The sequence below is a fragment of the Biomphalaria glabrata genome, chromosome 3 (genome assembly GCF_947242115.1).
Source record: "Biomphalaria glabrata chromosome 3, xgBioGlab47.1, whole genome shotgun sequence".
Classification (NCBI taxonomy): domain Eukaryota; kingdom Metazoa; phylum Mollusca; class Gastropoda; family Planorbidae; genus Biomphalaria; species Biomphalaria glabrata.
This window is the reverse complement of record NC_074713.1, coordinates 43,694,018-43,721,413: the sequence shown is the minus strand read 5'-3', so window position 1 is coordinate 43,721,413 and position 27,396 is coordinate 43,694,018. Positions and strand designations below refer to the sequence as shown.

General features: G+C 37.2%; 1 protein-coding gene across 1 annotated transcript in view; it reads left to right on the top strand.

Moving 5' to 3' along the window:
• The first annotated feature begins 1,092 nt into the window (after positions 1–1,092).
• LOC106063721 (uncharacterized) overlaps positions 1,093–27,396 on the top strand; it is an 87,380-nt gene continuing 61,076 nt past the window's right edge. Inside the window, exon 1 of the mRNA XM_013222162.2 lies at positions 1,093–4,022. Within this exon, the coding sequence (XP_013077616.2) occupies positions 1,122–4,022 (2,901 nt within the window). The 5' untranslated portion in view covers positions 1,093–1,121. The remainder of the gene's footprint in view (positions 4,023–27,396) is intronic.

Sequence of the window (27,396 nt, the reverse complement as noted above, 5' to 3'; positions counted from 1 at the left end):
CCCTACAATTTGTTGACGCTGAATACTACTTGTCCCCCCCCCCCTCTTTTTTTTGTGGGGTAACTCTAGTCCGACTTTTAGAAATAAAAGAGTGATCTTTTCTTTACTCCATGAGGGCCAAACTGTTGAGCCATGAAGAGACTTATATATATAGATAGATAGATATAGTCGACCCACGGTGTAAGATGCGCCGCTTTTTTGCATGGCCGGCCATAGGCCTCTGCAACCTATGCGACCGCACTTTCATAGGACCCGCACTTTCATAGGACCCGCGCTAATTTGTTTGTTGGACATGTTTCATTGTTCATTGAACTTTACCGACACCTGGTGTTATCACATTTTCTCTTCCAATCGTAACTAATGCCGGTAAGATTCAGTTCTGAACCCTTTCAAAGTAGTTTTACTTTTCATTTCTCGCTTATTTAACGGGGATTCGACTTGTTTATTTGCATTCATAGCAGGTCTTGCTATCTTGGAAAGCGTTCCGCAGGTTAAAACTATCCTTAAATGGTATGCGCTTTGGACTGTCGTTCCGTGTTCGAACTCCTACCGTCCTGCTGGAGGTTTAGGCTCTAGGATATAACCATCTTTAGTTCCGAAGGAACATCCGAAACATGTCCAACAAACAAACGAAAAACCCCATAAGATTCTACTTATATTAAATTGGCACCTGGTCGTGCGGTATGTGTTCTGGACTGTCCTTCGGTCTTCTCGATGGTACCGAGTTCAAACCCTGCCCTCTGCCGTCCCCCCGTCGTTCTGCGGAAGGTTTGGACCAGGAAGTAGATTATCTTCCAACTGCATCCAAAACATAGAAATTTTTTTTTTTTTTTTTTTTTTTTTTTTTTTTTTTTTTACGAAACATTTATTGACTTTTAAAACATTTTCCCTGTATATGTCTTAAGGGTTGAGTCAAAGATTCTTTGAACGCTAGGCCTATTGAAGCTGGCCTCCATTGGATTGAACAAACTTCTGTCTGGAATAATCAAAGAAGATGTACATAAAAAAATCGAAGTTTTAAAATAGACCATATTATAGTAATTTCCATCTCTGAATAATAACTCAATATGATTTTTCGTTTCCCAGATTAATATAAACTTAATGTATGAACTAGAACTGTCATGGAGTCCAGAGGACGGTGTGATGTGAAAGATAAATCTCGTCTAAAAGTACGATCCAAGTCTGCGGCCAGCCTCAAGAATTCTCCTTATTATGAGAGATTTCTTTTCTTTGAGAAAATATCCAGCAGCAGAGGGTCGTGTTGTAAGGAAAGATCCACCCCCCTGAGGGATTCAGCTATAGACTGCAGAAACGACATAGTTGTGGCCCAAAGTACTCGGCAGAACTCGCTAGCCAAAACTGAAACTGCGCCAGAAAGTCGGAATGGCTCAACTCGAGATGAACAAACATCAAATCGGTATAGCTCGCTTAGAGACAAACATCTTAGAAAAAGTCGTGCAGACTCAAAAGTGGAGAAAAGTCGAGCGGCACATTTCAACTTTGCGTACGGACGAGTCAGTGTTGGGGAGTGTCCAGAAGATGATGTCTCCAATTCATTCCGTCTTCCTGAAACGCCTCTTCGTCAACGACACTCCTCTGAACCCAGGCATGCCAAATCTCAACGCCTTGGTGTAGGACGCCCTGATAGTGTTCAGACTGAAATTGAGAGAACTTCTGACACTCTTGACGACTGTGACAATATGAAATGCACGCGCTTACACAACAGCGGTTCAGAAAAGATCTTCGAAGACCATTCCCTCAAAGGATCTCAAATTACCAATACCGATAGCATGGTGTCAACATCTCTAATGGTTAATGAAACATACTCGCGACGCTGCCATAGTTCGCCGGATATGACTTTGATTACCCCGAAGCTAAAGATAAGTCCTTCCTTTGATGATTTTATCCCCGGAGATCCATCTTCGCCAGACTCTCAGTTCAAACCTGTGAACGAGTCGCATTCTCAGTGTTCGGGTGAGCTCTTTCAAAGCCGAAGCGTCTCTCCTGCAGACTTCTTCTACAGTGCTTCTGTGTATCCATCTCTGATGACAACATGCAGCAGCCCAAAGTCAGAGCCGACACCAATTCAACGAATGTTCAGGGATCCGGCTGAGCTATGTGGGCAGCGGTCAGAGGCGAGCATACATCTCACTAGCTCGTGCACTAACTTAGCTCTGCCCAAGGAAACCACCCGAAGGATTCATGTCATTAAAACTGCCCATTCGGCTCCTAGTTTACCAGTGGAGTCTTCCCCAAGACTCGTGGACGATTGGCTAACTTCCGTCTTGAGGCTACGCGAGGACACCCCGGAGACCTGGATATACCCCGAAGACGAGCAAGGCCCGTGCGTTTTCATGCCAGATAACGCTGGTGATGCGGACAACTTTGAGACTGGTTCTGATCAGGTGGGAACTGGTGACCATGAGGAGATGATTAAGGCACCAAGTCTCGAGAACTCGACCCAGGAGGACAAACAATGGTCAACTACAGGCACCAACACCGATATCTCTATACAATCAACAGAGACCTTTACAAACCACGACAATGGCGCAGAACTTTTTTTCAATCATAACGACCAACCCACGAGATGTCCCACTTGCTCCCTTGGGGCCATAGCAATAGATTCCCCCTACGATAAATGTTGCTCTTACTGTTGTTTACACCACAAGAACAAACAATGCTCCCAGGTTCACTTTTCTCACATTTACCACCACGGCCTCTCTGGGTTGGATGACCACCAAGAAGCTGGATATAACGCTGAGATTACTTCCAATGACAGATCTTTAACTCTGGCTTCCAGACATTTATTCGGGACTTCAGAATATACTCCAGATTTGAGCCACAAATCAGAAATAACGATATGTATTTCTGGAGAAGATGAAGTGGGTAAGAGCAGTCTAAGCACTAAGCTTTCTGAAGACATTGAAAGAAGCCTCTCGTTGAAAGATTCTCTTAAAGAACTCCGGGCTTCCCCACACTACATCTTCCCTAGCAGCAGACCAATGTACGAGGAAAACATCTCAAGTCTAGTGCCTCAGCTATCTCCGAGAAACAGTATAGGAAGTATTTGCAGCATCCAGTCCTTCCGGTCCAGCAACGCTGACTCGGCAGTGGACCTGGGGCCTCCCGACGACGATCATGACTTTGAGTTTGCAGACTTCCTCAACCAGCACCAGTCCAGACGATTTTCCAGCAGAAGTGACAATGGCGAAACTGCCGATGTGGATCAACAGGGCGAGTCTTCCTACAACTCCTCAGAGAAATGCTCCATTGCGTTAAACTTAACACATTCCTCCATCAGGCAATCGCCTCTTCATTCTGGCATCATGAACCGCATTGAGCCTCAGTGCATTTCAGCCCACTTTATTTCGCCTCAAAGCGTCAAGGCATATTGCGAGAAAACATTTTTTGCATTAGATCCTCAAGTAAAAAGCGATGATTCGTTTGAGTCTAAACTCTCACTATCTAAAGAATCTCATTCATCAGGCTTTAGATTGTATGAATCAGTCTCAAAATCGAGTAGAGATTCTTTGGAATCGAATACAGATAACCAGACGAACTTGACAGCAGATACGAGCTCTGATATTTATCTCCAGTCTAAATGTTCGATATCCGAATCGACAGTTACCAAATCGGAGCCTCAGCCGTCCAACAGATTTGTTCATAATACCAATTCCGGGTTTTCCCCAACAAAATTGCGACACGAGGTTCTCATCCCAGAGAACCTTCTACACAATATCCCTGAGCTGGTGATCAGTGACCACAGCGAGACTGACCACCCGATGTTGAACAATGACCAAGGGTCTCTGGACGAGGCTGAGATAGAGCTGGAGTCCATAGGAAGCGGAAGCCGATTTTCTCCCATAGCTCCGTCACCAACTCCTTCCTCGGACAGTGACTTGTTGCAAGTGGAAGGTCAGTGCGGCTTCCGGTCACCGTCGGTGTCTTCCGTCTGCTCCGATGTGTCCACCTGCTCCACTTGCACCATATATTCGGACAGCGATGTAGAAAAGCCAAGAAAGGTAAGATTGATATTTTTTTTTAAATACCAGCAAAGTTCGGCGATTTTAAAGGCTTGGCATTTTTGCTTTCTTCCTCTTTCTCGCTTTTTTAAAATGGTTTCTCTAGACTTGCTAGTTAGCAGGGCCGGACTTAGGCCACTGCAACCAATGCGGTCGCAGTGGGTCCCGCACTTTCATTGGCCCCGCGCTCATTCTAGGTGTAAATTAAACCACTTTAACTTATAAATAACAGGATTTGCGCGGCTTCCTGGTTTTCCAGGGGCTAGTCGAAATCTTATGTAATTGCAAAATATAGGGCCTACCAAAAGTTCTGGAAATCTTATGAAAAATAGACAAAATTGTCATTTAGGAAGCCAATCCTACGCGCGATAAAAAAAAATGCATTGTCAACTTTCATTTAATAAAAATTAAGACGAATGTACTTCCCTAATACAAAATCTTAATGTTGACATTATGCTTATCTCTACCCAGACTAGGCCCCGCGCAATCCGTTTCGCATAGGTCCCCGCAATTGCTAGGACCGGCTCTGCTAGTGAGTGTAATATAAAAGTTCAAACATAATAGACAACAATCGTCTCCGCACACTTTGACAATAACAATCATCTCAACTAACACACACTAGACAACAATCGTCTCCACATACACTAGACAACAATAATCTATACAAACACACACTAGACTACAATCATCTCCTCACACACTAAACTACAATCGTCTCCACACACTAGATAACAATCATCTATACACACACTAGACAACAATAATCTCCACTTACACTAGACAACAATCATCTATACAAACACACACACACACACTAGACAACATCAACTTACTATCGAATGTTTTTTGTTGTGTTTTGCTTTAAATGACGTTTCTAATTAATGGATGAATGAAATGTTTTCTAAGCCAGAGTGAACAGACCAGTGAGATAGAGAAATTAGACATCCAGGTCAAAAGGATCGCACACCTCCTAATGTGTCCATTTTCTGTTCCATGCATTCAACTCTCTGCAATGCTCGATACACAAGCCCAAAGACAAAGGGCTGCTGTGATGTTGGCTGTTTAAAAGCATGTCTTTGGGCTTCATAACACCGCACAAATCAGATCGTAAAAGAAAGGGGGGAGGGGCGCCCTCTTCAATGGGAACTTAACAAGAATGCTCTCAGGGACGCTAACGTTCTTTTGGTAAAATGTGTTCAGTTTTCTTGACACTTGGTATGGAAGACAGACACTTAATGCAGCATTACAAAGGGAATTTTAAAAACAACAACTCAAGTCTTTCACCCTACAACATATTTGTATGTATACGAGTGTTTGTGAGTGTGAGTGTGTGTGTGAAAGAGAGAGAGAGAGAGAGAGAGAGAGAGAGAAAGAGAGGGTATATAAAAGGGGTAATACATTTCTTGACACAGACAGACAATAAGAGAGGGTTGGGTTCAATTGTTTAAAAAAAAAAAAAGGCTGTGTTTTTATAACGAAGATCATGTTCTGTAACAGCTTTACAGAACAAGTTTTAATAGATGGCGCCACAGTTCATCTAGTCATCCATTAGTACAAAGTTCTCTGTCTGCCGGGGACATTAAATCAGAAAGAGATGAAACGCATTCTTTGGTATAAAAACATCGTCAGATAATCTTCATGTTTTTAATGAAGACTTTAGAAAAATAATCCTTCACACACATGCACAGATACACACATATATATCAAGAATAAAAAACAACAACACATGTATACATAAATATACATATGTTGAGTAGCAGTTATGGAAACATATTTCTGGCAAAATTGTATGACTATTATCTTTTTAACAAAGCTTTTATCAATGTACTCTGTCTATCAGTGTGGTAAAAAGTGTGTACACGTTATTTCTCCCGCACCCATTCTCGGATCAAACTAAAACTTTGCACAATTATTCATTGGCATCTGTATGCTCTAGTGGCCTTACGAAAGAAGGAGCATTTATATAAATTTGTGCCAGCATAAGAAATAAGAAATGTGCCTTTATCTTTGTGTCTTTCTGACTAGTTTATTATTGTTTTTGTTATTGTTATGGATCAGTGTTCTATGTATTATTAAAACTTTACTTTTAGGCCTCTGTTGTTGGCTAGACACTCGATCAACTTCGATCAACAGCCATATAACAACGTTAGAAATTTGAGCTTGAAATATTTTTTTTATTGTCTTTTGACCATCTGCCAACTTCTTAGTTCTTTTTTATCCTAGAGAAAATGTTAGTAGGACATAAAAACAACCCTCTCGATCTTAATTCACAAAGTTTAATATAATACATTTTCCATGTTCCTACAGTTCTTATCAATTTGAAAAAGAAGTACTTCTAGCTATGGCTGTTAATATCTACACACACACACACACATTATCTGCTATCAATCACAGACCTATATACATATTCTTTTGTATTCATCTATTTTTGGTGATAGACTCCATGGAGATAAAGGTATTATGATCGATGCATATACATACAAATATATAGGTATGTGGGTCGATGTCTCGATACCTAAAAGAGCCAGCTCGTGATTGTAGATTGTGGTTTAATTCTTACTTTTAAACAACAACAAAAAAAGCGCTTAGCTTTACATTTGCACAAATAATATCTGCCTGAATATATTGACTATAAAATTGATCTTCAGTTTTAATAATGCAAGTATCCATTTTAATCTGAAGTAACTAGATCTACATAGCCTACATTATTTCAAAGCCTTTATTAACTCATTCATTCTCTGGGCGCTGCCAGGGTCGAGTTTCGTTCAAGGGAAGCAAAATATATTGTGGCCGCTTTGTCAGTTTCCGCTGGGGAATTTTCTGGTGATGTGGCAGGTCTGCAGCAGTACCGCCCTCTGACTGGCAACGATCGTAACCTCCGTGACTCAATGTCGAAGGCGCCGCAACGATGATGTTCCTAAGAATGTTAAGGGCCTTGAAGGTATCTGTGAGGTCATTTGTTGTTATCCCTTCGGTTCACATATTATTATTATTATGTTAGAGACGAACGAGTATTCATTCTCTGGCGCTGCCAGGGTCAAGTTTCGTTAAAGGGAAACAAAATTAAAATTCATCGTTGTCCCTTTATCAGTTTCCACCGAAGAATTTTCTGGTGATGTGGCAGGTCTGCAGCAGTACCGCCCTCTGACAGGCAACGAGAATGTTCCTAGGAATGCTAAGGGCCTGGAAGGTATCTGTGAGGGCAGTTGTTATTATCCTCTCGGTTGATATAACAATGGGGTATATTGTTGTCTTAGATAACTTCCATAAACCTTTATTATTATCATTATTATTATTATTAAAGACATTAAACCCTTAGTACTCAGAACATTGGAGGCAGAGTGGCTGAGTGGTAAAGCGTTTAAGATTCCTACCGGGAGGTCTCAAGTTCAAATTCATTTTTAACTTCGTGATTTTTAGAACGCCCCTGAACCACCCAAATGTAATGGTACCAGACGTACGTTTGAAAAGTAAAGGCTGCTGGTTGTTATGCACTGTGCTGGCCACATAACACCATCGTTAACCGTTGGCCATAGAAACAGATAAAGTTCATCTGTCTCCCCCCCCCCTCCCCATAGATCGCTTTACTTTAATATCTTTAGCATTAGGCTTTGATAAACTCCACGCTTCATTGACTCAATGGCAGAGAAGGCTCTGTTGAGTGCATTTCTTTAAGCATGCATCTTTTTCCAGCTCGTTTCATACTGACATTGTTTTTTAATGTCGTAATAGATTTATCCCATTGTTTTCAATGTCGCTATTGTTTTTCTTTAAAATTAGTCCATGGCTAACAACAATTTAATGTCATACCTACATCGCCTCTAATGAACCAGAAAGCCACGATTCAGTGGCTGTGTCCAGGAGCTGGTTAAGGTCTAGAATTACCAGCTCGAATGTAACCAGCTCACCTACTTATAATGCTAGCTGAGTACTTGTGCCAGATCGTGAGTAGGATTTAATGCTACCATAACTGGAGAGGAAGGGGGCAAACGAAATCAATAGTTAATTGGCTTGGTAAAGAACACGATATGAAACTAAGGGTTTGAAAATGTAAAAAAAAAAAAGAATCGATGTTCTTTATTCAAACTTTATGGTATTTATAAAAGGATGTATTAAACATAGACTTGCGACTCTTGGATGCTGACTGCAGAACTAGAGAGGAGGATCCTAGCCATGGAATTAAGATTCTAGAGAAAGATCCTAAAGGTATCACATACACATACAGCATCATAAATGAAGAGATAAGACACAAGATTAGTTCAGCGATTGGACTTCAGGATGAACCGCTAATTACTGCCAAAAAAAAAACGCAGACTAAAAATCTATGGCCATATCACAAGGTCCTCGGGTCTCGCAAAGACCTTCCTTCAGGGAACAGTACCAGGAAAAAGAAGAAGAGGCAGACAGGGAAAGCGATGGCATTGTTCTTTGCGTGAGACATTCTTCGATGTAAGAGATTAATTTTAAAAGTTGTTCTTTGCGTGAGACATTCTTCGATGTTAGAAATTAATTTTAAAAGTTTTTCTTTGCGTGAGACATTCTTCAATGTTAAGAGATTAATTTTAGAAGTTGTTCTTTGCATGAGGCATTCTTCAGTGATTAGAGATTAATTTTTTTTAAAGTGGGTCGTTGAGAGGCCGACGTGTGACATGTCATACATTTGCTGAATGTCATAGCAAGTAATAAGCTTAATGCCCACGGAACAAAGTCTGGCTGTTATCTCAGTGAGAGAGCAGCTTATTGTGACACTAGTCACTGCTTAGTAGATTAGTCCGTGTACTTTGTTTTTAAGAATTAGTTTGAAGTAAAATGAAATGTACTAAAAATATTTTTTTTTAAACTTACAAGGCAAAAGATAGCTTTCGACAATTTTTTTAGCGGCCCCCGTAAGGGGAAAAAGCCGCTATTAGGTTTGTGCAAAATGTCCGTCTGTCCGTCTGTCCGTCTGTCCGTCTGTCACACTCAGATCTCGAAAACTAGAAGAGATATGAAAAATATTATTTCATCATTAAATCCGGCTTGAAAAGTTTAGGTGCAACGGCTACTTTTGGTTTTCTAAAAGCAAACCGTTTAATTTATAAAATTAATTATGCAAGCGATTTTTTCATAAAAATACACCAATTCTAAAACAATTACGTAAATGTAAGGGAGGCAATGTTACAATATGCTAACAAAGATGGGCAATTTTTGTGTATTTTCAGTATCACTAAGTCAAATATATTTTTAAAATGTACAGGAAATGTTTACAACAAATACAAATAATAGTTAAAGACGTTTTTTCTGGTCAACTAGCTGCTAAAATTAAAAGAAAACATTTCCGTTTGTTTATAAAGGCTAATAATGCACTTTGTATGTAAATATCACGCACATTTTTTTAAATGGACTTTTTATGCAGCGATTTTCGTGCAGTAGCGTAACGTCGCAACATGATCAGGTGCTAAACCAATTCCTTAAACTTTTTTTAAAAATCAGATTTTATTTATTTTTTGTTTAGTGCCCCCATCCGAATAAAAGAAGCTTATTTTTGTGCGTTTTGTCTGTTGGTCGGTCTGTCCGTCACGATTAGATTTAAAAAACTAGAACTCTAAAAGCTATTGAAAATCTGATTTACCCTTTAATGTTCCTCCCATAACATCTCAATAGTTTTAAGTATCTAAAAAAATGTTTGTTTGCTCTTCTAACTTATATTACATTCAATTTCCATGCTTAAACGTTGCAAAAACACATTATCAATAATATGTTGTTCCGTTTTTTTATGTAAATAGCATATTAATGCTAAATCATAATCTCTATACTGACTTATATTTCATTAAGTGTAAAAATGTTCCGGATATTGTTTTATAAAACATGAATTATGCCTAATGATTGTTTGAAATCGCATAAGGCTTTTTAAAAAAGTAATTTACTAGAATTGATTACTGAAAATTACTTTTTAGACATTTAATTTTCTTGTAAAACATAACATAGAAGTTTTGTAATCGATAAAGAAAGTTCCGGATTTTGTTTCTTACAAATCGTCGCCAGAAATTTCCGAATTTATTTAAAAATCTACTAACGCCAAATAATTGTTTGAACTCCCTCTTCTAATTAATAAACAAATAATCTTCTCATTTACGAAATAATGTTTTTACGGATTTTTATGAAAAATATTTTAACTCACTACTCTCTTACAGTAGGCTACATTTAACTTTCTACCTAAAACATTAAAAAATCTAATTATCGTTAATATTATGTTCCGATTTTTAAGGAAAACAGAATCCAAACACCAAAGTAAGGTATGAAAATCTCTCCACGTGGCTGTAGTACATCTAATTTTTATAGGAGACCATCCAAAAAGTTAATTAACGGTATTACATTTATCTGAAATTCTCTTTTTCTTTTACTATTTATACAAACATCCGGAACAATCTATTATATAAAATTTTCAATTGTGTTCATACCTAAAAATAATTGCGATGTTTTGAAACGTAAAATAAAGGTTAATCAATTTTTAATAACTTTTAGTTGTTTTTTTATATCAAGATAACGGACAGACCGACTGACAGACAAAACGCAAAAACAATGTGGCTTTGATTCTTTTTAAATAATATCTATTAGAACTCAGTGCACCAATGTCTATGAACCCTCGTTAAATATCTCGTGTAAATAAAGACATTTTTTTTATGGTACCGGTACTAGCCTATTGTGAGGTAACGGAATTTTTTTTTCTTTGACGTCATATGAATGGACTCTTTAAATGTAATGTTAAAAGAACGCACTCGGTGCACCAATGTCTATTAACCCTCGAAAAAATTGCTTGTATTAATGAAAACATATTTTAGTCTAACTAAGCCGTGTGACGTAGTGTTTTTTTTTTCTTTGACGTCACATGGAATGAATTCTTTAAATGAAATGCTAAAAGAACGCACTCGGTGCACCAATGTCTATGAACACTCGAGAAATGGCTCGTGTTGATAAAGGTGATTTTTAGTCTAGCTAGGCCTTGTGACGTAGTGTTTTTTTTTCCTTTGACGTCATATGGAATGAATTCTTTAAATGAAATGCTAAAAGAACGCACTCGGTGCACCAATGTCTATGAACACTCGATAAAAGGCTCGTAATGATGAAGGCGATTTTTATTCTAGCTAGGCCGTGTGACGTAGTGTTTTTTTTCCTTTGACGTCATATGGAATGAATTCTTTAAATGAAATGCTTAAAGAACGCACTCGGTGCACCAAAGTCTATGAACACTCGATAAATGGCTCTTATAGATGAAGGCGATTTTTAGTCTAGCTAGGCCGTGTGACGTAGTGTTTTTTTTTCCCTCTGACGTTATATGGAATTAATTCTTCAAATGAAATGAAAAAAGAACTCGGTATAGTAATGTTTATTAAGCCTCGTTATGTGACTCGCGTTTAAAAAAGGAATGATATCTTGATTTAGATCTAATCTAGATTTTTAAACTAGATCTAGATTTTTATTACAGTATATCTAGACCTGGATTTATATTCTAATTAAAATTATTTTAGAGTCTAGATCTAGAATTTCTAGATCTAGTTTAGACTAAAATAGACTAGATTAAGATGTAGAATTTCAATTTCTAAACTTAAAGTGTAAAAAAAAAGTGTAGATTTTCATTTCCATACGTTTTGATCAATATTGTAATGTTTTAATATACTAAAACTAATCTACTATTTTTTTATTGAATTTAAATTTAAATTTACGGCAAATGAATCTTTGAAACATTATTACTTTTGACCATCGGATGGCTGCCTGGTCGTGCGGTTTGCGCGCTGGACTGTCGTTCAGATTTATGGATGGCCCAGGGTTCAAACCCTGCCCGCTCCCATCCCCCGTCGTCCTGCGGGAGGTTTGGACTAGGAAGTAATTATCTTCAACTCTGAAGGAACATCCGAAACGTGTAAAACATTTTACATCAAAATTAAATCACCTCTTGAATATTATTTGCGAATATGCAGATCCGACAGGGATCCGACTTCGACGGGGGCCGCCTCTGAGTTTGTGTAACACAAACTCTCTTTGTAATCTTGTTTTTTTTTTTAGAAATTAAACATGTTGAACAAAGCCATATACTAAACATTTCAAGCCCGAGTGAAAAAAAAACAACAACTCTCATGGACTTTCTTTATTACAAAGCTTATAGTAACTCTGTCTGGTGCAAATTTTGAACACGTTTTTTCTCCCACTTCCCATTCTCGGATCAAGTTGAAACTTTGCGACAATTATTTATTGTAGATGACAACACATGAATCAGTTTAGATATTAAACAGTTACTTAATCAATTAGTCGTAATTAATTGATAATTCTGTTTTATATGGTAAATGTACTATGACAACAGGAGATAAGCCTTGCAATAGTGACAGATATTTTAGCCTGAATGATGCTCTCCCCATCCCCCCCCCCCCCCCCCCCCCCATGATTGAAAATATTGAAACATTTAACAGGTAGCAAACGACTGGGGTGGTTAAGTCTGAATCAACCAGCCATGTCGATGTGAGCTTTGTGCAGACTGAGAGGATGGGGTCTATTTTTTAACCACCCCACCCACCGCCCTCTGTATCAACCAGTTTTTTTTTTTTAAAGTGTAGGTAGTGACAGTAGTGTCTAGTAACCTAGATCTAAGTAGAACATTAGGCTATGAATCGTTTATTTGTTTCCGTTTTTTAGCGGCCCCAGAAAGGGGAAAAGACTCTATTAGTTTTGTGTGGAATGTCTGTCCGCATGTCTGTCCGTCCGTCCCGTTTAGATCTCGTAAACTAGAAAAGATAGTGAAAATCCGACATCATAATATTTTAGACCCTTCAAAGTTCTGATGCAATGGCTACTTTTTTCTTTTCTGAAAGCGAAAAATCTAATTTTTAAATCACTTATGCAAGCAGTTTTTTAAAAAAAAAATACACCACTTTTACAACTGTTCACTAATAATAGTAACAAACACGGGAGACTCCTTAGTAGGGGAGACAACTATATATATATCTTAACACATTTATGTAAACGGTTTTAGAATTTTGGTAAAAAATTATATTTTTACATTTGTATTGCTAAGTTAATTAAGTTATGTGATACTAACTACTACATTTACACAAAAAATGTTTACTTTTTTTTAAGAGAAAAAAATCTATTTAGTATGCATATAAGTTGGACATAATTCAAAACAACAATTAATAAGTAATTTGTCATACTATCGCGTGAACTGTAGCACCTATCCGCAATGATTAATTAATGAACTAAAGGAATTTTTTTTACGGAAATGTTTTATTCTTGAGGAATAAGAGATTGTCCCTTTACAAAACAATTAGAGCAATTATATATAGGCCAGGTTCACATCTAGCTTTACATTCACTTTCACCTATCCTTTGGTCTGCTGGACCGCTGGAGCACCACACAAGATCTGTCAACCTTCTTTCTCCATTCTTCTCTGTCATTTGTGTTTGACAGAATTTCATTCTGATGTTCTTTCTGAAAATATTGAAACCTGTCTTTTTACCTGCCTGGGTGGATAACTTCGGGGGCCGATTTTGAGTTTGTGTCTCCACACAAACTGTCTTTGTAACCTTGTTTTTCTTTGCATATATGAACACCTGAACCTCACACTTGACTACGCCTATGCGCCTTAGCCTAGCGGACGACGGCGATCAGGGCTCGAACCATCGTGACGAGAGCTCAAACCATTTACCAGACCAAAGTTCAACTTGATCCGAAAATAGGAAGTGAGAGAAATAAGGTGTAAGACCAGACAGACAGACAGACGGACTAACTTGATAACAGTTTGGTAAAAACAAGCATCTAATTTCTATTCGATGAATACTTTAGTAAGGAAATAATGGAACATTAAGTACGTGCATATTAGTTGCTAAAAACAGAGCGCTGGCGTGTGTGTGTGTATGTGTGTGAGTGTGTGTGTGTGTTTCAGACAGAACTAATTCTGTATTTTTTTAGAACCATTTAAATGCTTTCATTTAATTGTCTAATAAAATACACTTTGAGTCTATATTTAGATATTGTGATAGATAAAGTAGCTAGCCCAACTCACGACAATTTTTTTTTCCTTCTGTTTATTAAAATTCTAGGACTTTGTTTTATAAATATACAGCAAGAAGACTGTAATTCTAAATGTCACTATTTATAAGGGGGCTACTTATGAGGTCTATCGACATTCATTAGATGATGACATGCGTGCATGCTAAACTGATGACGTATCTGCGGTATCGTCACATCACGTCTGCCCCTCCCTGTCACACTTAACACATCGTGCTCCGAGCGAGCACATTTACTGGCTGAGTAGAGGACTTAGAAAAACACGCGCATTTGTTTGTTTGTATTGAACTGCACAATGTCACCACGATATCACATACAAATCATCGCTACCACGTGACTGACTTTTATTTTGTAAACTCTGTGCTTAAAAGAGGGGATCGAGAGTAGCAGGGAAAAGGGGAGAGAATAATTACGTAGATTGAGCTAAAAATAACTCCATCTAGTACTATTACAAATAACCTTATAGCTTCGGGGGCTAAAGAAAAACACACCCACCTTCACGCACACACCGACACACATGTACACACGTAAATACGTTTAAATAATTCTATTTTATAGCCTGAAAATTCTATTTTTAGGTTTTTTGTTGTTTTTGTTTTATTTGTCTACGAGCTAAAATTATCTCCTGGCTTTAGGATGACTCTTAATTATTGATCTTTTCTTTTGCGTACTTGTGACTGTGCGTGAGAGTGAAAAAAAAAAATACAAAGAAAGAGTGATGGGGAGGGGGGGTAATGTACGTATTTGTTTAAGGGACTATTTAATGTATAAATGTTACCACGATGCACACATACACTATTTATTTATGTCTGTGTTTGTATGTAAGCCTATTAACTGGAGCCGCTAATATATATAATTATTTATATAGTTAGAAAGTAGAACCGTCCATTTTCGCTTACTATGCATGTAAATTGCTGGGCTGTGATAGAAATCTACTAGATGGCCAATCACAGTGTCTCTTGCTGCTCACAAGTCTGCTATTTGAAATTCTACAAATATGTGTGTGTTAATTCATTTACGTCAAGTATTATTTTCATTTGTTCATTTTTTTTAAAAATGAGAACTAGATTATTTATTAAAAGTAAAAGTAGGTTTGAGTGTATTGTAAATATGTCATTTTAGGCTTAGTTATGTGACTTTTTAGCGGCCCCCGTAAGGGGAAAAAGCCGCTATTAGGTTTGTGCAAAATGTCCGTCTGTCCGTCTGTCCGTCTGTCCGTCTGTCACACTCAGATCTCGAAAACTAGAAGAGATATGAAAAATATTATTTCATCATTAAATCCGGCTTGAAAAGTTTAGGTGCAACGGCTACTTTTGGTTTTCTAAAAGCAAACCGTTTAATTTATAAAATTAATTATGCAAGCGATTTTTTCATAAAAATACACCAATTCTAAAACAATTACGTAAATGTAAGGGAGGCAATGTTACAATATGCTAACAAAGATGGACAATTTTTGTGTATTTTCAGTATCACTAAGTCAAATATATTTTTAAAATGTACAGGAAATGTTTACAACAAATACAAATAATAGTTAAAGACGTTTTTTCTGGTCAACTAGCTGCTAAAATTAAAAGAAAACATTTCTGTTTGTTTATAAAGGCTAATAATGCACTTTGTATGTAAATATCACGCACATTTTTTTAAATGGACTTTTTATGCAGCGATTTTCGTGCAGTAGCGTAACGTCGCAACATGATCAGGTGCTAAACCAATTCCTTAAACTTTTTTTAAAAATCAGATTTTATTTATTTTTTGTTTAGTGCCCCCATCCGAATAAAAGAAGCTTATTTTTGTGCGTTTTGTCTGTTGGTCGGTCTGTCCGTCACGATTAGATTTAAAAAACTAGAACTCTAAAAGCTATTGAAAATCTAATTTACCCTTTAATGTTCCTCCCATAACATCTCAATAGTTTTAAGTATCTAAAATTGATTGTTCCGGATTTTTTTGTGCAAAACTAATCAACGCCAACAAATGTTTGTTTGCTCTTCTAACTTATATTACATTCAATTTCCATGCTTAAACGTTGCAAAAACACATTATCAATAATATGTTGTTCCGTTTTTTATGTAAATAGCATATTAATGCTAAATCATAATCTCTATACTGACTTATATTTCATTAATTGTAAAAATGTTCCGGATATTTTTTTATAAAACATGAATTATGCGTAATGATTGTTTGAAATCGCATAAGGCTTTTAAAAAAAGTAATTTACTAGAATTGATTACTGAAAATTACTTTTTAGACATTTAATTTTCTTGTAAAACATAACATAGAAGTTTTGTAATCGATAAAGAAAGTTCCGGATTTTGTTTCTTACAAATCGTCGCCAGAAATTTCCGAATTTATTTAAAAATCTACTAACGCCAAATAATTGTTTGAACTCCCTCTTCTAATTAATAAACAAATAATCTTCTCATTTACGAAATAATGTTTTTACGGATTTTTATGAAAAATATTTTAACTCACTACTCTCTTACAGTACATTTAACTTTCTACCTAAAACATTAAAAAAATCTAATTATCGTTAATATTATGTTCCGATTTTTAAGGAAAACAGAATCCAAACACCAAAGTAAGGTATGAAAATCTCTCCACGTGGCTGTAGAACATCTAATTTTTATACGAGACCATCCAAAAAATTTAATTAACGGTATTACATTTATCTGAAATTCTCTTTTTCTTTTACTATTTATACAAACATCCGGAACAATCTATTATATAAACTTTTCAATTGTGTTCATACCTAAAAATTATTGCGATGTTTTGAAACGTAAAATAAAGGTTAATCAATTTTTAATAACTTTTAGTTGTTTTTTTTTATATCAAGATAAAGGACAGACCGACTGACAGACAAAACGCAAAAACAATGTGGCTTTGATCCTTTTTAAATAATATCTATTAGAACTCAGTGCACCAATGTCTATGAACCCTCGTTAAATATCTCGTGTAAATAAAGACATTTTTTTTTTATGGTACCGGTACTAGCCTATTGTGAGGTAATGGAATTTTTTTTCTTTGACGTCATATGAATGGACTCTTTAAATATAATGTTAAAAGAACGCACTCGGTGCACCAATGTCTATTAACCCTCGAAAAAATGGCTTGTATTAATGAAAACATATTTTAGTCTAACTAAGCCGTGTGACGTAGTGTTTTTTTTTCCTTTGACGTCACATGGAATGAATTCTTTAAATGAAATGCTAAAAGAACGCACTCGGTGCACCAATGTCTATGAACACTCGAGAAATGCCTCGTGTTGATAAAGGTGATTTTTAGTCTAGCTAGGCCTTGTGACGTAGTGTTTTTTTTTCCTTTGACGTCATATGGAATGAATTCTTTAAATGAAATGCTAAAAGAACGCACTCGGTGCACCAATGTCTATGAACACTCGATAAAAGGCTCGTAATGATGAAGGCGATTTTTATTCTAGCTAGGCCGTGTGACGTAGTGTTTTTTTTTCCTTTGACGTCATATGGAATGAATTCTTTAAATGAAATGCTTAAAGAAGCACTCGGTGCACCAAAGTCTATGAACACTCGATAAATGGCTCTTATAGATGAAGGCGATTTTTAGTCTAGCTAGGCCGTGTGACGTAGTGTTTTTTTTCCCTCTGACGTTATATGGAATTAATTCTTCAAATGAAATGAAAAAAGAACTCGGTATAGTAATGTTTATTAAGCCTCGTTATGTGACTCGCGTTTAAAAAAGGAATGATATCTTGATTTAGATCTAATCTAGATTTTTTAAACTAGATCTAGATTTTTATTACAGTATATCTAGATCTGGATTTATATTCTAATTAAAATTATTTTAGAGTCTAGATCTAGAATTTCTAGATCTAGTTTAGACTAAAATAGACTAGATTAAGATGTAGAATTTCAATTTCTAAACTTAAAGTGTAAAAAAAAAAGTGTAGATTTTCATTTCCAAACGTTTTGATCAATATTGTAATGTTTTAATATACTAAAACTAATCTACTATTTTTTTTATTAAATTTAAATTTAAATTTACGGCAAATGAATCTTTGAAACATTATTACTTTTGACCATCGGATGGCTGCCTGGTCGTGCGGTTTGCGCGCTGGACTGTCGTTCAGATTTATGGATGGCCCAGGGTTCAAACCCTGCCCGCTCCCATCCCCCGTCGTCCTGCGGGAGGTTTGGACTAGGAAGTAATTATCTTCAACTCTGAAGGAACATCCGAAACGTGTAAAACATTTTACATCAAAATTAAATCACCTCTTGAATATTATTTGCGAATATGCAGATCCGACAGGGATCCGACTTCGACGGGGGCCGCCTCTGAGTTTGTGTAACACAAACTCTCTTTGTAATCTTGTTATCATTTAGCTTTGTTTTTGTTTTGCTCAGTTTTTGTTTTATTTATGCATTCTAAGGTCTATAAATATCTCATTTCCCCAAACATTTCTAAGAAAAACAAAGAATGAAGCAATGTGATTGGATGGCACGACTCATCAAGTGCATTACAATCGGACCCTTTACGTGAGTGCCAGCCACGTTCTTCTTTCAGTCAGAAGCGAGAAATAAACCGACTCCATTATTTCCTCTCTGGTCAACCCTCTAAATAAAGATTTATATTGAACCAAGTTTTGAATGCCACCAGTAGCAATAAATATTAATAATAATGCTAAAGGGAATACAATTAATTTTGTTTCTCTTTAACGAAACTCGACCTGTCTTTTCTCACTGACCTGGATTGAAAAAAACTGACTTGTCTCACTGACCAAGGTGGACAAAACCTGTCTTGTCTCACTAGCATGGGGTGTCAAAACCTGTCTTGTCTCACTAACCTGGGTTGACAAACCTGTCTTGTCTCACTGACCTGGATTGAAAAACCTGACTTGTCTCACTGACCAGGGTGGACAAAACCTGTCTTGTCTCACTAGCATGGGTTGACAAAACCTGTCTTGTCTTACTAACCTGGGTTGACAAAACCTGTCTTGTCTCACTAACTTGGGTTGACAAAACCTGTCTTGTCTGACTACCCTGGTTTCATTGACTTGGGTCGACCAAAAAAAAAAACAAAAAACAAAGTCTTGTCTCACTGACCTGTGACCTGCCTTGTCTCACTGACCTGTGACCTGCCTTGTCTCACTGATCTAGGTTGACAAAACCTGTCTTGTTTCATTCCAGGTAAAACTTCTTGGGAGACAGTAGGTAACTTTTTACCTACAAAAACGTTAGAGAGGAAAGAGGGTTCACAGAGAGGGGATTTGTGTGTGTGAGAAAGATAGAGGTCAGAAAGTAAGGCCAATCTGTTATTGGTCAGATGTCAAGGCTATTGGGTAAGAATGTAGTGCGGAATATTGATTGGAAGTCACTAAGGCTTTAAAATCGAGTGTTATAGCGATCAGCTTCCAACCAGAGTGTCTAAAGTTCGAATTATAAAGAAGACTTCACCCTTTCCTTAGTCTTTTGGACCATTGGGGCATGACACATGACCTGTTGACCATCTCTCTCCATTCCTATTTGTCTTTTACCAGAATAAGTTTCTTTTAATGACAGGCTCGTTCAGTCCACGATGCTCTTCGTCCCATTGTCTCTTCTGTTTGCTTCTTTGGGTCAGCTGGAGGGACAGTACTCCCACGGAACTCGGCGATCATTTAATAACAGCATGAGGGAATTCACGGAATTAGGCCACTCAGTCCAGGAAAGGTGGTGACCGACGGACAAAACTGAAATATACAGGTATTGTATGACCCAAACCTAGATTATATAAATAGAAGAACTACTAAATGGTATATTTCACTAGACGCTTCGTAACGTTCCACGAGCCTTGCCTATGTAAATTGTTTGGCTGTAGATCAATAAGTGTGAGCGCGCATGTGTGTGTGTGTGTGTGTGCGTCTCCCACGTTGTCCTAAACGTGACGCGAGCTAAGCTCTTGCTGTGACGTACATCTATATGACGTCAAGACGCTTCAGTTTTGAATTTCAACATTTCAAAATCCCTAAACCCCTGCAGTTCTAGTTTTTACAATTTCTCTTTTCATCTTGTAAATTCATGGGTGGAACCTAGGTGGACACGGATATCAAAAAACGGCTCTGATTCTTTTCCTAGAAAGTCTGAGTCTTTAGGCCTATCGTTAGAATTTTATATAGGCCCTATCTCTGAGTAGATTTATATAATTTGTTCGGAAGTGAATTGGAGCGGGGAATTTATTTTATTTTTTTTTAAATGAGTGATTAGGAGCGAAATATCCCCCGGGTACTCGCTTTTACAAACATTGGCTAGCTGTATAAAGGAGGAATTGTCTTTTAAAAAAAAAGTTTTTGTTGTTGCATCGCCTCTACGTTCTCTAGTGAGGTGCGGTGGTCGGGTGGTTGAACATCTGCTGACTAAGCGAAGGATCTGGTTTCAAATCGTGTGGTCCACCAATACAAATTTGTTTTGATTTGGCGACGCTTTAGAAAAAACTTAAGTGCTGTCCACGGATTGCTCTAGTCAAATATTTAGAAAGACGCAAAGACTAGGCAGAATTCGTACTATCTTCTCTAGTGCCATTACACTATGGAACGGGTTGCCTGAATCAGCCAGGAAAAAAAAAGACTTGATTAGAGTTTACGTCTCTAATTATCATGCACGACTAGATGTGATACACGTAGGACGTAATTATCTAATCTGTAATTTAGAAGAGAATATAAACTGTATTCTGCGGGTAAAACTTATATAAACATTGTTTGTCTCTTACAAATTTAGGGGAAATTTATAGATTTCGCAAGCACATTAAGTTCATAAAACCTTGAACTGAAAAAAAAAAAAGTAAAGTTCCCCTTTCAGACCCTGCGATCGTCTGTTTCTGTGCCCCACATTTAACGAGGGTGTCGTGTGGCCAGCCAGGTGCCCATTAGAGCTACGTGCACTCAGGGGCGCTCTATAGAGTGAAAATAAAAATCCCAGTCTTCACCAGGATTCGAACCCAAGACCTCAGGTTCAGAAGCCAAGCACTTTACCACTCAGCCATTGTTGATAGATCAATCATCAAATATTGTATTTTGATGTTTAAACCTTTTAATATTATCTATGCCATAGTGCCATAGGCCTTTGTAGAAACTTTATATAACTTTGAAAAATCAAAAGGATGGAGAATTGTTATGTAAAGCAAAGGTGAATCTAGACATTTCAAATGGGCTACAGAATATAAAAAGTGTGTTTGTATGTGTGTGCGTCCGTGTCGAGCGGGATATGCAGAAACGCAGCATTTACCCTTACCCTGTGGAATTGAAAGGAATTTCCTTATTCTTTTCAGGATGTTTTAAGATTATTATTATTCCCCATATATATATATATATATATATATACATACATACATAATACATCAGTCAGCTCTGCTTATAAAACTCTTGACATTTATCTAGTCTAGAGTAGAACAATGATCAGGGGGAGAACTCATAAAAACTAAGGTTCTTGTTATAAACTTAATATAACTCAAGTAGCTTCCCCTGTTACGCGGAAAATAAAAAAAACAAAAACGGTTTACATTTCCTGTGCCTTGATGTCAGTATGTAATATATACCCACAATGTGGAAGACATCTGTAGAAGCGAGGTTTGTGGCGATATTTCCTTGTATTGACTTTGGTTTAATTTACATTAGATTCTATAAAGGATTAGATTTAGTAGTGCTGAGTTGAGACTGTATAAAACATTGGTCTGGGGCTGTTCATAGCGTTTTAAAAACCCAGTCTGTGTTTTCTATTTCTTGGAAGTTGTGGATACAATATTGAGTTCATGAGAGTACATTCACGAGGACAAAGAATGTGAGATTTAGGAATTTGTTCTGATTGCTTGTAAACACTGAATTTGAGTTTTTTTAGGAGCTAGAAAAAAAGTTCAGAATTTTTTAAATTGATTTTTTTTTTTTGTCGGGGAAGATTTCCTATATCGATGACTACGTTTGATTTAATGATAACTTTGGAAGCTCGAAGTACGCTTGAATGTTTATTAAATCTTGACTAACTATAGGTTTGATTTTATTGTTCCTCTGCATCATTGACATCCCATTTGCATTAGGATGATATGATGTCTATTTAGAATTAACTCATAGACTCTACCCCGCCCTCCCTTCGTTCTCCATGAGTAAACATTTGGTTGGTATCTGTACACAAGAAGGTTAGTCAGTAAAGATTTGTTTCTTTCGGAAAAAATGAGTTAATCTCAGTACTTGTACAAGATTTGGCTGATACACGCAACCCGATAATTTAGTTTTCACATTATCTCAATTTCTTTATCATTTCGTATTCTGTTCATTCATTTTTGTTAATTCGTTAATTAATGTAGAAATGTCCAGGCATTAAACATTTTAATTTAGGGCTTATGAAAGCAATGCAATATATTATTGTTTACACTGGTATCCAAGAGAATGTAGTATTAATTAATTAATGTATTGTATCAATTAACGTTTTAAAATATCCTTTATATATACATGTATATATAACAGGTATTTCAACACATTAATTAATACTTTTTAGGATAAGCTACTAGTGTAAACAAATATATTAAATTGTGGTGTATATATATACATACATAAATACATACATACACGCATAAACACACACACAAAACAAAAACATCATCGTAGACTTTGCTCATAGATTCTTTGCTACGTTTTGCATAGTTTCAATTGTTTAACTCTAATAAAAATGCACAAGTCTGACTTAGAGGTATACATAGTCCCCCATGCTCATCTTTGGCTGTCAGTGAGACTGGGCTGATTTTATTAGGCGCTAATTGTAAAACGATCTCCTAGAAATAACTACTATGGTTACCATGGAAACACTAAAAAAAACAATAATTTATCACCTCTCCCCGACACACACACACACACACACACACACACACTGTGACACAAGCGCTCACGTAAACAAAACGCTTTCATTTGCTGGTAAACAATGTCAACACATCAGCTTTCACTTTTGAAACGACTTCCGGAATATGAAGCTTTTGCTGACACAACTTTTGTGCATTCCAGACATTCACTGTCGAGAGATGAATGTAAACAAGGCCGGTTCTACGCTTAGACAGGCTGAATGTTTAGACGTCAACATTGTAATGATGGCAGAACCTAAAGCCTCTCTTCCTCTCTCTTTTCTTTCTTCACTTTCTCTCTCTCTCTCTTTCTCTATCACAAACACATACATAGATAATGTTTCTCATCCGAAGATTAATGAAAAGGGCAGTAGTTCATGTGGATACACATGACATACATATTTTGTCACCACCAACGCAGACAAAGTCACTGTCACACACAAATACATGCACATTACAGCTCTTTCAATTCGATCCTATTATAGGGTGAGGCTTGTCCAGGTCAAATTGGAATAATCGATCCAGTTAGGCCATAATTAATCACTCAGTAATTACTTCGTTCTCTGCTCCCTCTACTCGCCCTTTCCCGCAATCTATTTTAGCCCCCCCCCCTCCCCCTCCCCCAAAGTAAAATGAGAAAAGGTTTAGACAAAGCCCATATAATAAACGAAATGATTGACAGGTTAATGAATGCCATGGCTTGACTGTCTTGTATGATCTAAATATGTCACTCCATAGTTATTGTTCAAGCTTGGGCCATAGGTCAGTGAGCATAATGGCTTATTTACTGTTGTGCAGAATCTAGGGTTTTCACGCCATGGTTAAGTGTATTACTTAGCACGTCATTAAGTTGTTATTGCTCTAAAGGTGAACCATGCAGGTGTTTATCTGTTATACTTCAGCAGATATAAGGTAGATAGAGTTTTCCACTCATTACTAAGTGTTGTCGCTGGGGGGGGGGGGCATCATGTGGATGTATTGATGTATAATGATTCAATTTAGTATTTAATGGGATATCAGCACACAATATTATGACTGTACTTCTTTATCTTAATAGAATTTAAACTCCTCCATTTCTATCGTTCAAACTCTCTGAATATATCTTTTTTTTTCCTTGTTGAGGTGCTTGAGAGATGTCTAAAGTAAAAAGGGCTTAGTATCGAGACCAGTCGTTATATAAGGCATCAACACCGACGTGCAGCGTCACAACATGTGGGCAGTTTAGACCAATAGCTCCTTTACACGTCACAGGTCTGTACGACTTGACAACGAGCTATTCGTTTAAACTGCCCACAGGTTGTGACGTTGCAGGTCAGTGTTCAGGCCTTCCAAAACGACTGGTCTCGTATGTATCCAACAGTAGATCTAGTTTGTATCCAACAGTAGATCTAGTTTGTATCCAACAGTAGATCTAGTTTGTATCCAACAGTAGATCTAGTTTGTATCCAACAGTAGATCTAGTTTGACTGAATCTATGCATCTAGGACATCTTGGGATTTGACATAACAAGGGCGAACGTAAGACGGGCCGCTATCTATACATCTGTCAATATCCCATTACTTTTATAAAACTAACTTTGCGTTATCTCCCCTTCCCTTATGTTTATACTGAAAAGGGAGATAACAATGTTATATAGTGTTTTATAGTGAAAAGGGAGATAACAATGTTATATAGTGTTTTCCATGTAGACATGATTCAGTAGAAAACAAAAAGGAACGTTGTATATTTGTCTCTGCTAGTAACACGTGTGTAAACAAACACAAGAGCATGACAGAAGATTCTAGAACTTGATGAATGTGATACTGTGAAGGCTGTGCTTGCACGCGCCCAGGGCGTGCAGCCGTCACCCTTTTATACAGTGTTCACTGTGGTGATATGGAATCTACACTTGAATAGCTTCCTCACTCCAATAAGTTCAACTTAATCAGTTTCTTAAAGAGATGAGTAGAAGACTCTTAGAACTCCAGTCCATCGAAGGCCCTGGGCGGCTACCTATTTACCCCGGCCCATGGAAGCTCCTCCCGTCGGCATGTCTGAACTACTATTATATCTTGAAAGTATTACCGAATGCTCGCACCCCAAAACTCACTGGTTAGAGACGAGGCCGAAGTCCGAGCATACCGGGAAAACTCCCCCAATATTCGTTCTCTGTATTACATCAGCTGTGGGAGTGTCTGCCAACAAAAATATATCCAGAGTGATGACGACTAAAATTGCCTTGATTTTCAGTCCTCGCTTCTTTTGAAAGATTTGAAACACATCAGTCTGCTTTCTGCCTGCATACCGATTTTTTAAGACCAGGTTTAAATTCTATAGTCTATACAATTAAAAGCAACATAGACAAAGAAGAGAAAGCGATATGGATAAATATTCAGATGATGGAAACCTAAAGGATAAACACTAGAAAATAAAAAAAAGGAAAATTAGGAAGGATTTTAAAATATATAGATAAACTAAGCAATGTGAAGGGAGGAGTATTTTTAAAATAAATCACCGTTGCTAACTTTAAAAAAAAAATATTTCGTTACAAGCGATAGAGATAAGACATTGGGTTTCACGGTGCTAATAAATGCACAGAAAATTATGGTAAACCTTTTAAAACACATACATTATCAACACTTCACACACATATATATATATATATATATATATATATATATATATATATATATATATATATATATATATATATATTCTGTTCACCGGATACACCAGAAGACCAGCACTTTGTAGTTATCTACCCTAGCTGAAAACCTCCAAGAATAGCAGCAATTTTAATCTGAACAACCATCGTTACATTGAGGACAAGGATTCTTTTTCAAATTTTATTTTCATTTCCGGGCTACTATGAACACGATGTCATTGTGGTATGATAGCTCAGCCCCAGTCCACAAAGCGAGAGTATAACCCAAGCGTTAGCAACTTTCCTTCACTTTCTTAATGTCAGCCAAGGAGATTATGTCCCTTCTCTCCATATCCAGTACGTTCTATATATAGATCTAGATAGAGTTTGTATATTTATATAATCATATTGACTGAGTCAGTAAACTCAGAATATTCAGGGGACATAATTGGCAAACATTAACTTTGATATTACTCCCCCTTTAGCGTTTCTTGATTGCCTTAAGATTGGTCGACTTTTTTTTTTCTTCATACATCAGGTCTGCCTTGGGATCACATTACCTTGTTGAGCAGGCCTAGTCTATAGATCTTCATCTAGAAATGTATATATATATATTGAGGGAATGAGGGGGGAGGGAAGTAAGTGTTTGCTAGCTGCATGATATTTCTGTCGTACAGTCCTGAAGTATTACCTACCTGGAGAGAGAACAAGTCATAATACACGGGAAGGGATCGTAGACTAAAAATACTATTAAGATCACAATCTCAGAAACGTGCGCGCCTGTGTGCCAACTATTGGAGGTCGTGTCGCATCGTGCCGAACCTTATCGACCAGTTACGGCCCCGTGACGTCACGCAGCCGCTTTGCCTCCAGATCAGGTCACGGGAGACGATTTTGTTTTTTTGACGTCAGAGGAATAGAAATCTTTAAAACCTTGAACACGGTGACTGTAAAATTCCACGGTACTTCTAGTTTCAGGACAGTTGCTGAAAGACAAGGGGTCAGGTTGAAACTATATACTACTTGGTAGGTTGTTTTTATATTCCAAGTTGCGACTATTCCATAGAGCAAGAAGAAGGTTGGAGGTGGTCAGCACTATACACTGAAAGTCCATGTACGGCGGTCAATTTTTCTAGATGGTCAAGATCAATCTTAAAGGTCCATTGAAAATAGAGACCCATGTATGTGGTCAGTTTTTCTAAGTGGTCAGCATTGATTTGATAGGTCCACTGAAAGTAGTAGTGCATTTAGGTGGTCAGCATCAATCTCAAAGGTCCATTGAAAATAGAGACCCATGTATGTGGTCAGTTTTTCTAGGTGGTCAACATCGATTTGATAGGTCCACTGAAAGTAGTAGTGCATTTAGGTGGTCAGCATCAATCTCAAAGGTCCATTGAAAATAGAGACCCATGTATGTGGTCAGTTTTTCTAGGTGGTCAACATCGATTTGATAGGTCCACTGAAAGTAGTAGTGCATTTAGGTGGTCGGCATCAATCTCAAAAGTCCATTGAAAGTATCAACAGTTCTTACGTGCATTCGATTCAATTTCTCGAGGAGGTCACGTGCTCTGAAAGAATTGTATAAAAACTTGGATGTTCTATTCACAAACGGCGGCGGGAAATCTGTTATAAGTTATAAAATGGTTAATTTAATCATTTATACACCTAGAATTAGCGCGGGTCCTATGAAAGTGCGGGGCCCACTGCGGTCGCATAGGTTGCATTGGTCTAAGGCCGGCCCTGCAAAATAACAGCGTATGCTACGCCGTGCAGTATAATAAGTATATTTTATTTTTTAGCTTACAGACGTTACTTTGAAAGGGAAGACAGTATCGTTCACCTAAAACCTACTAGGACATGGAAAGACAGAAGGATAAGAACTAG